This window comes from Megalobrama amblycephala, linkage group LG18 (genome assembly GCF_018812025.1).
Source record: "Megalobrama amblycephala isolate DHTTF-2021 linkage group LG18, ASM1881202v1, whole genome shotgun sequence".
NCBI classification, from domain to species: domain Eukaryota; kingdom Metazoa; phylum Chordata; class Actinopteri; order Cypriniformes; family Xenocyprididae; genus Megalobrama; species Megalobrama amblycephala.
In genome coordinates, this window is record NC_063061.1 from 39,037,928 (window position 1) to 39,050,634 (window position 12,707).

The following is a 12,707-nucleotide window of genomic DNA, read 5'->3' on the forward strand; positions in this document are numbered from 1 at the left end:
TTTGAATATTAATAAAAAGCTTTATTAACATCACATTGTTAACAAATAAACAGCAATACAAAGATGAAGACGAATGTGAAAAGCACACTACGCTCAGGAGCAGAACTGGATCGGATCGCAGCGATCATCGCAGGCCTTTGCGTTTCATCAGCGTTCTCTTCTTCAGCTCTGAGAGGCGGAGCTTCTTGCTGCGTCGAGGTTCTGGAGCCTCCAGCTCGACCTGAGGCGCTTTCGGCTCCGCTGGAGTCTCGAACACGTCATCCGTGACGTCCTGCGTCATCACTTCCTGTTCCTCTTTGCGTTTCTCCTTCCGGATCTCCTTCACCATCTGCCTCTCCTTCTGTCTGGCGGCCGTGGCCAGTCGGATCATTCGCCGATGCTGAACACACATCAAACACGGCGTCAGTAAAGAGAAACGCGTGCAGAAACCCTGAGGTGCTCCAGAACTCTTACCGTGTTGGGCGACTGGAAATGAGGGTTTTCATACAGTGTTGGTCCACCGAAGCTGCCCTGAAATATTTTGATGAGATTCAAGACGAAGCGAGGGCCGATCTCCACCAGAGATGCGTCTTCTTCAATGATCTGTGAACGAAATCCAAACAAAAGCTTGATTTCTACAGCGCTTGAATCAGCACAGATCGCTTCACAGCAGTGTCATTTTCAGCAGCTCTACAGAAGACAACAGAGTCATTATTCAGATCAGTTCAGGTTCTGTTCTCTGATAGTGTAATATCACCTGATAGTTCCTGAACCAGATTCTGTGGTCTGCGATGGTGAAGCTGAACACATGATCCACGAACGGCTGACTCTTGGGGTGATACTGAGGCGTGGAGAAGATCTGAGAGAACAACATCAGACGATCAGATTGCTCAACGATCATCAGTCTCAACGCAAACACATTGCAACAAGCATTAAAAAAAATGTTCAGTACTAAATCACATTTGTGTTGTGAGCAGTGCTAAACCGGTAAAGTTGCCATTCTGATCATTAACGCTAGTCACATTAATAATGGTGCATTAAAGAGCAACATGATCAGTTCAAATACCGTGGACTGAAAATGTATTACTACATATTTCACATATTTACATGTTGTGTGCATATAATTCATGTAGACAACTGAGATGAAAATCAAATTCCTTAAACTGAAGATGTTGTTAAAAAAGAAAATGAAAGAGAAATTAATTTTGAAATGAACCTGAGTGAAGAGTTCCTTCAGCAGCGCGTAATGAGGCTCCTTGTCGAATTTCTGTGAAGTGACAGGAAAACATCATTACAATCATCATCATCATCATCATCATCATCACAATCTCATTATCACAACATCATCACCATCATCATCATCACAATCATAACCGTCACCACCATCATCACATAAACACAATAATCACTGTCACAATCATCACCGTCATCATCATCACCGTCATCATCATCACGTCATCATCATCACCGTCATCATCACCGTCATCATCATCACCGTCATCATCATCACCGTCATCATCATCACCGTCATCATCATCACCGTCATCATCATCACCGTCATCATCACCGTCATCATCATCACCGTCACAATAATCACGTCACAATCATCACGTCACAATAATCACGTCACAATCATCACCGTCACAATCATCACCGTCACAATCATCACCGTCACAATCATCACCACCGTCACAATCATCACCACCGTCATCATCACCACCGTCATCATCATCACGTCACAATAATCACGTCACAATCATCACGTCACAATCATCACGTCACAATCATCATCACCGTCACAATCATCATCACCGTCATCATCATCACCGTCATCATCATCACCGTCATCATCATCACCGTCACAATCATCACCGTCACAATCATCATCACCGTCACAATCATCATCACCGTCATCATCATCACCGTCATCATCATCACCGTCATCATCATCACCGTCACAATCATCATCACCGTCACAATCATCATCACCGTCACAATCATCATCACCGTCACAATCATCATCACCGTCATCATCATCACCGTCACAATAATCACGTCACAATCATCACGTCACAATCATCACGTCACAATCATCACCACCGTCATCATCATCACGTCACAATCATCACGTCACAATCATCACGTCACAATCATCACGTCACAATCATCACGTCACAATCATCACCGTCACAATCATCATCACCGTCACAATCATCATCACCGTCATCATCATCATCACCGTCATCATCATCATCACACAGGAGATCCATAAGTGCGTCTCACTCACCGGGTCGAAGGACAGCAGTGGCCTGGAGCCTTTCAGACAGTTTCCGGTCATCTTCAGCTCAGCCAGAGTGTGAACTATAAACACAAAACACGTTTACAGTCTTATTACAGCTCATTTACATACAGGAGTCTTAAAGGTACAGCTACAAATGCAGCTGGTTTGATTATAAAGGGAAATGATGCATATATATGATTATATGTCACTGCATATAAACTGTACTGTTTTGAACGAGAAATTTGGCCGAGGGTCCGTGAGGGACGTTTGAGATCCTGAAACAGAAGAACAGACGATGTGAAGATGATCTCGGCACACATGACTCTCGCTCTCGTGTAAATGACGCGTTTCTCACCACATGTAGAGATCCTGTTTCTTCTTGGCTTCAAAGAAGATGCACTTGTTGCAGTTTTTGATTTCACACACCTAAAGCACAACAGCGGTGAGAATCAAAGCTCTGAAGAATAAAACTCAAGACTGTTTGTGTGGAAGCGACTGAAGTACCTCGTTCACCACGAAGAGTTTGTCTTTTCTGTCCATTTTGGAGTCTGGAGGAAAACAAACAGAGTGAGATTTCGGATGTTCTGGTGATGTTCTGGTTAGTGCTGGTTTAACGTGGTTTTACCAGCTTTGCTGTGCGGCATCATGGTCTTGAGGTCCAGCATCAGGTGTCTCGTCCTGAAGCTGATCCCGCGAGAAGAAAAGACCAGAACTCGCTCTTTGTTCGTCCATTTGCCCTGAAGAACCAACAGGATTCATTCATGACGTTTATCACTTCTCATAGGTAAGAACAGATATACACACTATATTGTATTGTGTCTTACACACACAGACACGTGACGTGCAGGTCAATATGTGACCTTTACTCTCCTGTAAACATTCTCATCTGTTTCTAGTGTTTACATGCGTTCACTTTTCATTTACAGTCAGTATTACACTACATGAACAACACAGGTTAACATGTATACGGTCTAGTTTGTAAACACGTGCGGTGATGACGTATTACTCACCGCGCTGACGGGCGGCGGGACGCTGATGACGCTCGCGGGAGAGTTCGCGCTCGCGTCTTCATTATCTGCTGCGAATGACACGGTCTTCGTTTTTCTCTCGGTTTGTGGCGATTTGTTCTGGTTTAATTTCGCTCTTTTAGCCTTGCTCTGTGCTGATCTCTCCGCTGCACGTTTCCCTCCGCGCGCCGCCATCTTTGACTCACACGTCAGCGGAAGCGGAAATGGACGGGTCGAACTGGATGAATAAGACACAATGAACTCAGAGTTGAATGAAGAGGCAGTAGAAATGAACGAGGATGATGATGATGATGATGAAGACGAGGAGGAACCGAGGGAGAGAGATGATGATGAAGGTGAAGAAGGGTTTTCAGTGCTGTCAGATCTGCCGGTGGAGATGAGCGAGAGACGCCCGACCTGCCGCAGATGCTGGTGAGACAGACAGACAGACAGACAGACAGACACAGACACAGACACACACACACACAGACACAGACACACACACACACACACACACACACACACACACACACACACACACACACACACACACACACACACACACACACACGATAGAGTTATATGATTGTTGTTATAAGTGTGTAATGTATCAGGGCGGGTTTAGATGAGTCTGTAGAGCGCCAAACGTTTCTATTTACAGCGTGTTTTGTAGCGTTGAGCTTTACAGCCAATCACAGACCTGTCTGTTGATCTCTTGAATGCAGTGGCCAATCAGAGGAGTTATCGCAAGAGTGCTGCAGAGATCAGTGATTTACAGCTTCAGTCATTATAAAATTAAAGCTCTTTATATATAATCCATTCAGAATTTGAACAAAAGTTTTGTTTTTCATGATGCTAAAAGGAGGACTGAAGTTTCAGGAATTACTTTTTATCTTACAAATCAGACTCTTTTGAGGAAAATTGCAAGATAAAAAGTCACAATTTAAAGGGTTAGTCACTTCAGAATTAAAATGTCCTGATAATTTTTCTCCATATAGTGGACTTCACTGGGGTTCAACGGGTTGAAGGTCCAAATGTCAGTTTCAGTGCAGCTTCAAAGAGATCTACATGATCCCAGACGAGGAATAAGAGTCTTATCTAGAGAAACCATTTTCTAAAAAAAAAAAAAACATTATATACTTTTTAACCACAAATGCTCGTCTTGCACTGCTCTGTGATGCTCCACGCATGATGTAATCACGTTGGAAAGGTCACGTGTGACGCAGACGGAAGTACCGATCCAGTGTTTACAGACTAAGTCAAATGCCCTTTACAAAAAGGTAAAACAACGATTTAAAAAGTATATAATTTTTAAAAATTTTTTAGTAAATGTCCAATGGTTTCTCTAGATAAGACTCTTATTCCTCGTCTGGGATCATGTAGAGCTCTTTGAAGCTGCACTAAAACTGACATTTGGACCTTCAACCCGTTGAACCCCAGTGAAGTCCACTATATGGAGAAAAATCCTGGAATGTTTTCCTCAAAAACCTTCTTTTCTTTTCCACTGAAGAAAGAAAGACATGAACATCTTGGAGGACATGGAGGAGAGTATATTATCAGGAAACTTGTATTCTGAAGTGAACTAATCCTTTAACTATTTTATTTTGTTATTCCGTGGCGGAAACAACCTTCCATAGACATCCATATTGAAATGTGGGATTCACTCTCGGTAACCATAGCAATGGACGGGACAAAAAAATGTCAAAATAAATGTTCGGAATTTTCATATTGTGAAGTCTGCAACACGTTCATGCCCTCAAAATATTTTTTAAATGCTGTTGCGATTACTTGTAAAAGTACCGACTCTTGTGCATCTACACAAGATACACATTTATCAGATCTTCCTCAGTCATGTGATTCTGTCTGAATGCCGTGTGTTTTGTCTCCGTCAGTCGGCCGGTGAAGGTGTGTCTGTGCCCGTATCTCCCGCTGCGTCCCCTCGACGTCTCCACGTGTCTCTACATCGTCCAGCACCCGGCCGAGGTCTGTGTCCCAACATCTCAAACATCTCCTTCATGACGCCGTCAGATGCCTGACCGTCTTTTCTTCTTCCTGTAGGAGAGTCGCGTTCTGCGCACCGTTCCGCTTCTGGCCGCGTGTCTCCCTCCGGGCCAATGCAAAGTTTTCATCGGACGGCGGTTCTCTGAGGAGAGGTGAAGTACAGCAGCAGTTATGGGTCTGAGCGACACGCGCAGGTGTTTGACCGTGTTTCTGTGTCAGATATCCAGAGCTGGCGGCCGTGTGTAGAGACCCGCGCTCTCTCCTGCTGTATCCCGGAGCCACGGCTGACAATCTGGAGGATCTGAGCACGGATTTCACCGCGACGCCCCACAACGTCATTCTGATCGACGGCACCTGGAGTCAAGCTAAAGACATGTTCCTGAGGAACGCTCTCCTGCGGCTGCCCAGACAGGTGTGATCCCGCTCTCCGCTCCACATCCCGACCAATATCCAGTGAATACTGAATCATTTCTAGCAGTAATTGTGTTCAAACAATTAAAATAAATGTATATGGTCTGTGGCGATAGCCTCGTGGGTAGCATGTCAACATATAACACATTTTGGGATATCGCATAAAAACGCTGAATGGAAACGCCAAGATGTGCATAAATTCTAAAAAAAAAAAAAAACCACGTTTGTGCTCAATTGAGGTGGATCATTTTACGATAAGAATAAGAAGACATGCGCATAAACTCATTCTTATTATGCGAATAAACTCATCTATTCTGTAAACACCTTTACCGAATAAATCCCTCAATGTGCAACAAAAAAAAACTGACTGTGATTGGATGACTGAAATATTCCATAAAAAACAAGAATTGTCCAGTGTGATTTCATGGTGATTTCAAAAGCAGTCCAGTGTTTATTCTAAATTATTTATCGCCATTGTGTTAAATTCATGTTCCTCGTAATCTTGAATCAGAATATCTTCCTCTTGCAGCATCTCTTCTCTTCTCTGATGATGAGGGCGGGGCAACCTGTCACTCACATGAGATCCACCAATAGCAAACCACAACCATTCAATCAATGCAAAGCGTTTCACTTGGATATACGTCACAATAGGGACCGAGTTTAACGTGCGCTCTTGTCCTGCAGGTTCAGCTCCGCAGCGCCCCCTCCAGTCAGTACGTGATCCGCACGCAGCCCACCAACATGTGCGTGTCGACGCTGGAGTGTGCGGCCGTCACTCTGTCCATCATGGAGAAGAACCACAGCATTCAGGAGGTTTGTGTTCTTCAGAAGGACAGTAACCCTGGTGTGATGTGTGTCTGACGTCGGTGTGTTTCTCGCAGGTTCTCCTCAAACCTCTTCAGGCTCTGTGCTCCTTCCAGCTGCAGCACGGCGCTCAGATCCACCACAGCAAAGAACATCTCATCAAAAACGGACAATACAACAAGATCATGCCCAAAAACAAACGCAAGATACGAAGGATGCAGAAACTCATCAACAACCAGAATATATGAGACCTTTACTATGAAACTACAGCATATTTTTCAGTTTCTTCTACAGATTCAGCTTTTGTAATATTATTAATATTATTATTATTTGTAGTCTATGTTTTAATGATGTGAATGATGGTTTACTAAGCAATATTTACATGATCTATCTGTGTGAATGAAACTTCATGTGTTCACTCGTTCAGTAATGACTGTGATTGAAGAATTAAAGCGGTTGATGTTTGTTTGATGTGTGATTGTGTTTTGCGCCCTCTGGTGTCACAATACTGTAGCGCAGCTGACAGACCTACTGAATAACATCCGAGATTTAAATAACCAATCAGCCCGCGAGCATGAGCGCATCTATCTGCGTTTGACCAATCACGTGAGGATAAATACATGTAAGGCGGAGTCGACACTTCTGATTGGCTGTTCAGCGTATTGACATCGTGGAGAAATAAGAAATCAAGCTAAAATCACCTTCATCTGAGCAAATATTCGCCAACACGGTACGACTGGATCATATTTATTTATTCATTAATTATGAAGATGTTTGATCAGCTGTTTGTGACTTTAGATGCTTTCTGATCGTTTGTAAATTGATAAAGAAAACTTCTTGAAGTGTTCTGAGTGGTTTTATTGTGACTTTAATGCAGCGATTTTATGTAATTTCGGTTAGCCTATAATTTTGAATAGTTTGCTATTACATTAATAAAAATTTCAGGCAGTAATTACTGTAATATCATAATTCCAGTAATAATAGATGTGTTCATAAATGTGTGTTTCAGATGACATTAACAACACAATTTCGCCTATAATGTATATTTTAATCGCATAATAATTGCAGTTATATTGATAAATGTGTTTCAGATGGACAGCTCGTCTCAACAGCTTCGGGAAACTCTCGTCTCGTATCACAGTCTGAATGAATCCGAGTGGAACATCGCGAAGAAATCAGTCAGTTCCGTTTAAAATGCGTTCTCTTCTATCCTGACCGTTAAATATTTCCCGCGTCGTTCATTTAAAACCGCGCTGAAAATACCTCAGTTTTTATTCTCCGCTTCTTTCAGAAGGATGTGACCGTGTGGAGGAAACCATCGGACGAGTTCAGCGGATTTCTGTGAGTTTAAAGTCGCTAAACAGCAGCTCTAATCGAGTTAACTAGTTATTAATGATGGTTTTGTATTTTCAGATATAAAGCCGAAGGAACTGTCGCGGATAATCCGCGGAGGATCATTGATTTCATGATTCCCGGGCCCTGCAGGATGAGCTGGGACAGTATGATGACTTCGATGGAGATTGTGAAAACACTCGACGAGGTGAATGTCTGTATGTCCACATCTATATCGCCATGTTAATGTACAACTGGATTATGAAAGCAGGTGAAAGTTCAACAAGCAATAAACTTCCCATAAACACCTTACACAGCATTATCTTTACATTATTCACCCACAATCTTGCAGATTTATGTCCACCACGCGCTGTAATTACACTGATTGTTTAGGGTTAAACATTCTATGAACGCCACATAACCCTGTAAAGCCTGACATATAAATAGTAAGATAAAAAAAAAAAAAAGTGTTTATTGAACCTTTTAGACAAAATATTTTTATTTTTTTTTACAAATCTTAAAAAAAAAAAAAAAACTTGTTGAGGAACCTGCGTGAAGTTGGCCCCCCACCCAACGCAAAACGTCTGCAAAATAGTCTCAATCGTTTGTGCTCCGTTTGTGCTGGTTTGTGCCGGTAAAAGTTTCGTTTGTGCTGCTTTGGTTTTTTAGATATTAAAAGAATATTTATAGGTCATTCTCAGGTCACTCAGCCCCCCCACATGTTCCAAATTCATCGAAAATAGTCTCAAACGTTTGTGCTGGTTTGTGCCGGTAAAAGTTTCGTTTGTGCTGCTTTCGATTTTAAAATAATAGATTTTGAATTATAGGCGATGACGTCACTCAGCCCCCCCACATGCTCCAAATTCGCCCAAAATAGTCTCAATCGTTTGTGTTTCGTTTGTGCTGGTTTGTGCCGGTAAAAGTTTCGTTTGTGTTGTTTCGGGTTTTTTTTTTTTTTTTTAGATAGGCCTATGCCTGTTAAAATAATATTTATAAAATCTCAGGTCACTCAGCCCCCCACCCCACATAGGCTATGCTTCAAATTCACCCTAGATAGTCTCCTTTGTTTGTGCTTCGTTTGTGCTGGTGAAATTTTCGTTTGTGCTGCTTCGGTTTTTAAAATATTAAAAGAATTGGCAATTCATTCTGAGGTCTCTCAGCCCCCCACATGCTCCAAATTCACCACAAACAGTCGCAATCGTTTGTGCCGATAAAAGTTTCATTTGTGCTGCCTCGCTTTATAGCCTAAATATTAGACATTGATTGCATTGAAATGAATGACACTGAACGGCTGTAAATGCAAATCGCATAAGAGCATATTATAGTGACTATTAGGCTATATACCAAAGCATAGACATTTAACAGAAATAGTAGGCGCAATGTGATTTCAAATTAAGTCTGTTTGCTTTCCTCCTTTTCAGTGACAAGTGTGTGTCAGAAACGGAAAGTTGTTGCATCAAAAAAGCTGCATCAGTCCGTGTAATTCCTTCAATTAATTAGCCTACGTCAAGAAAATACGACTTATTTAATTGTCTAACTAAACCAAATCGAAAAAACAAATATAGGCATTCGTTTAATTTGATTTTACTTGAAAATAAACAAAGACAAAAAAGAATTAAGCCAATATAAGACTTTTTTTTTTTTTGTATTTTTGGTTTATGGGTTAAACAAATTAGTTTATGCTTTAAAATTTGTTTCAAATGTGTGGGTGGCCCCTAAAATACTCATTTTGGCTTTATGTGGTCTAAAACAACACTGAGGAATTTTTTATTTATTTGTAGGCCTATTTATTTTATTCTTAAAAGGCCTAAGTAAAACCTAATGATGCAACATGTTTCACTCGTTATTACAAGCAGTTTTTTGTTTTGTTTTTTATTCTTATAAATAATAACATAGTTTGTGTTTCATTGGAAAAACCTAAAATATCAGAAAACAATGGAAGGGATTGCGCAGGCGCCTCCGCGGACAAGAGAAGTAGGCTATTGTTGTGCTCCGCACTATAGATGTAGGCTACATTGGCAAGAAATATATGAAACAACCAATTAGAAAAAAAAAAAAATAATAACTAATATGCAGAGCAGTAGCCTACATAAGATGAACTTGCATGATGGGACATGCAAGACATAAGTTGAATGGCGTTTCAGGGCGTCACTCATGCGAAACAAATATTAAAGAATAATCATATTTTTTACCCATGAATAAAATTACGAAAAATCTATCTTTATTTTTCAGTTTTCAGTTTTTTTTTTACACAAAACAAAACACAAAAATCAAACTCTTTCTTATTCCTCTTTATTTCTTTTTAAGTAAAAAAATCAAATCAGCCTACCAGGTGCACGGATGACGGACCCGGACCCCAATTAAACATCCAATATTGTTATTTCATTATTTCTTTACAAAAGCAAAATGAAAAAAAAAAAAAAAAAAAAATAGAATTATCATCAATTAATTATGTAATCATGATCAATTATCCTTCAGGAAACACAATATTATATAAACCTTTCAACAACGTTGTACTCATTTGTATTTATTATTTATAAAGCACATTTCAATACAACCGATGGAGAAAATACAAGGCACAATTAATATAAAGCATACAAAACATAAAACACATACACATCTAGGAATCAATCACTCATCAGAGAGCATCTTGTCCGCGGAGGCGCCTGCGCAATCCTATCCATTGTTTTCTGATATTTTAGGTTTTTCCAATGAAACACAAATTATGTTATTTATAAAAATAAAAAACAAAACAAAAAAACTGCTTGTAATAACGAGTGAAACATGTTGCACCATTAGGTTTTACTTAGGCCTTTTAAGAATAAAATAAATACAAATAGATTAAAATTTCCTCAGTGTTGTTTTAGACCACATAAAGCCAAAATGAGTATTTTAGGGGCCACCCACACATTTGAAACGAATTTTAAAGCATAAACTAATTTAAGTTAAACCCATAAACCAAAAATACAAAAAAAAAAAAAAAAAACTCTTAAAGCTCATTTTTTAATCTTATATTGGCTTAATTCTTTTTTGTCTTTGTTTACTTTCAAGTAAAATCAAATTAAACGAATGCCTATATTTGTTTTTTCGATTTGGTTTAGTTAGACAATTAAATAAGTCGTATTTTCTTGACGTAGGCTAATTAATTGAAGGAATTACACGGACTGATGCAGCTTTTTTGATGCAACAACTTTCCGTTTCTGACACACACTTGTCACTGAAAAGGAGGAAAGCAAACAGACTTAATTTGAAATCACATTGCGCCTACTATTTCTGTTAAATGTCTATGCTTTGGTATATAGCCTAATAGTCACTATAATATGCTCTTATGCGATTTGCATTTACAGCCGTTCAGTGTCATTCATTTCAATGCAATCAATGTCTAATATTCATAAAGCGAGGCAGCACAAATGAAACTTTTATCGGCACAAACGATTGGGACTGTTTGTGGTGAATTTGGAGCATGTGGGCGGCTGATTGACCTGAGATTTTATAAATATTATTTTAATAGACATAGGCCCTATCTAAAAAAACGAAGCAGCACAAACGAAACTTTTACCAGCACAAATGAAGCACAAACGTTTGAGACTATTTTGGGCAAATTTGGAGCATGTGGGGGGCTGAGGGACCTGAGAATGAATACCCAATTCTTTTAATATTTTAAAAACCGAAGCAGCACAAACGGAAATTTCACCGGCACAAACCAGCACAAACGAAGCACAAACAATTGAGACTATTTTGGCTGAATTTGGAGCATGTTGGGGGGCTGAGTGACCTCAGAATGACCTATAAATATTATTTTAATATCTGAAAAACTGAAGCAGCACAAACGAAATTTTTTACTGCACAAACCAGCACAAACGGAGCACAAACGATTGAGACTGTGTTGCTGACGTTTTGCGTTGGGTGGGGGGCCAACTTCACGCAGGTTGTTGACGATCATATATGATGCATTAGGATTTTATGGCTCATAGAATGATAATAGTGAGAATATGGAGGGAAAAACAGCTCTGTTTTATGTAAAAATATGCAATTTGATACAGTGCGACAGGTTTATCATATCATTAATTTAGAGCCTTAGAAATGTGCGTATTAAAGGGTTAGTTCACCCAAAAATTACATTTCTGTCATTAATTACTCACCCTCATGTCGTTCCACACCCGTAAGACCTTCGTTCGGAACACAAATTAAGATATTTTTGATGAAATCCGAGAGGTTTTTTATCCTTCATTGAAAGTAACAAAATTACCACATTCAATGTCCAGAAAAGTAGTAAGAACATCGAGAGATGCATTTGTTGAACAAAGTCATTATTTTTGTTTTGTTTTTGCACACAAAAAGTATTCTCGTCTCTTCATAACATTAAGCTTGAACCACTGAGGTCACATGACTGTTTTAATGATGTCTTTAGTACCTTTCTGGACCTTGAAATTGGTAATTTCGTTGCTTTCAATGGAGGATTAAAAAACCTCTCGGATTTCATCAAAAATATCTTAATTTGTGTTCTGAAGATGAACGACGGTCTTACGGGTGTGGAACGACATGAGGGTGAGTAATTAATGACAGAATTTTCATTTTTGGGTGAACTAACCCTTTAAATATGATACAGTCGCTTTATAGGGTTAAATCTGTGTTTGTTTTTGTGATCCTCGACACAAAGATGTGCACACGACAGAGGAACTGACGGACTGACTGTGTTTCAGGGCTGTTGTGTTGTGAAATACACCACCGCGGGGCAGCTGAGGAACATCGTTTCTCCGCGAGAGTTTGTGGATTTCTCCTACACCTGCGACTATCAGCGCGGCCTGATGTCCTGCGGTCAGTCGCTCACGTCTCTTGAGTTTTCTGTTGTGTTGAGCCGTATCGTGACTCTTGACGGAGGTTAAATGTGA

At 40.1% G+C, this 12,707-nt stretch overlaps 2 protein-coding genes across 4 annotated transcripts in view; one reads left to right on the top strand and one right to left on the bottom strand.

Annotated features, from left to right (window-relative positions):
* Positions 1–12,707, bottom strand: part of bxdc2 (brix domain containing 2) — a 19,155-nt gene continuing 6,448 nt past the window's right edge. Inside the window, exons 2-11 of the mRNA XM_048165847.1 lie at positions 3,271–3,696; positions 2,886–2,997; positions 2,765–2,808; positions 2,616–2,686; positions 2,486–2,535; positions 2,267–2,340; positions 1,196–1,246; positions 737–838; positions 454–582; positions 1–379 (exon numbers count right to left, since the gene is read on the bottom strand). Coding sequence (XP_048021804.1) covers positions 125–379; positions 454–582; positions 737–838; positions 1,196–1,246; positions 2,267–2,340; positions 2,486–2,535; positions 2,616–2,686; positions 2,765–2,808; positions 2,886–2,997; positions 3,271–3,696 — 1,314 coding nt within the window. The 3' untranslated portion in view covers positions 1–124. The remainder of the gene's footprint in view (positions 380–453; positions 583–736; positions 839–1,195; positions 1,247–2,266; positions 2,341–2,485; positions 2,536–2,615; positions 2,687–2,764; positions 2,809–2,885; positions 2,998–3,270; positions 3,697–12,707) is intronic.
* The window catches only part of stard4 (StAR-related lipid transfer (START) domain containing 4), a 6,594-nt gene continuing 698 nt past the window's right edge, over positions 6,812–12,707 (top strand). Inside the window, exons 1-5 of one of the 3 annotated variants that reach the window (XM_048165849.1) lie at positions 6,812–7,213; positions 7,575–7,661; positions 7,775–7,824; positions 7,897–8,023; positions 12,519–12,633. In XM_048165849.1, coding sequence (XP_048021806.1) covers positions 7,575–7,661; positions 7,775–7,824; positions 7,897–8,023; positions 12,519–12,633 — 379 coding nt within the window. In that variant the 5' untranslated portion in view covers positions 6,812–7,213. Of the gene's footprint in view, positions 7,214–7,244; positions 7,379–7,574; positions 7,662–7,774; positions 7,825–7,896; positions 8,024–12,518; positions 12,634–12,707 lie in introns of those variants that run through there. The other 2 variants (XM_048165850.1, XM_048165848.1) reach the window with 2 other exon arrangements.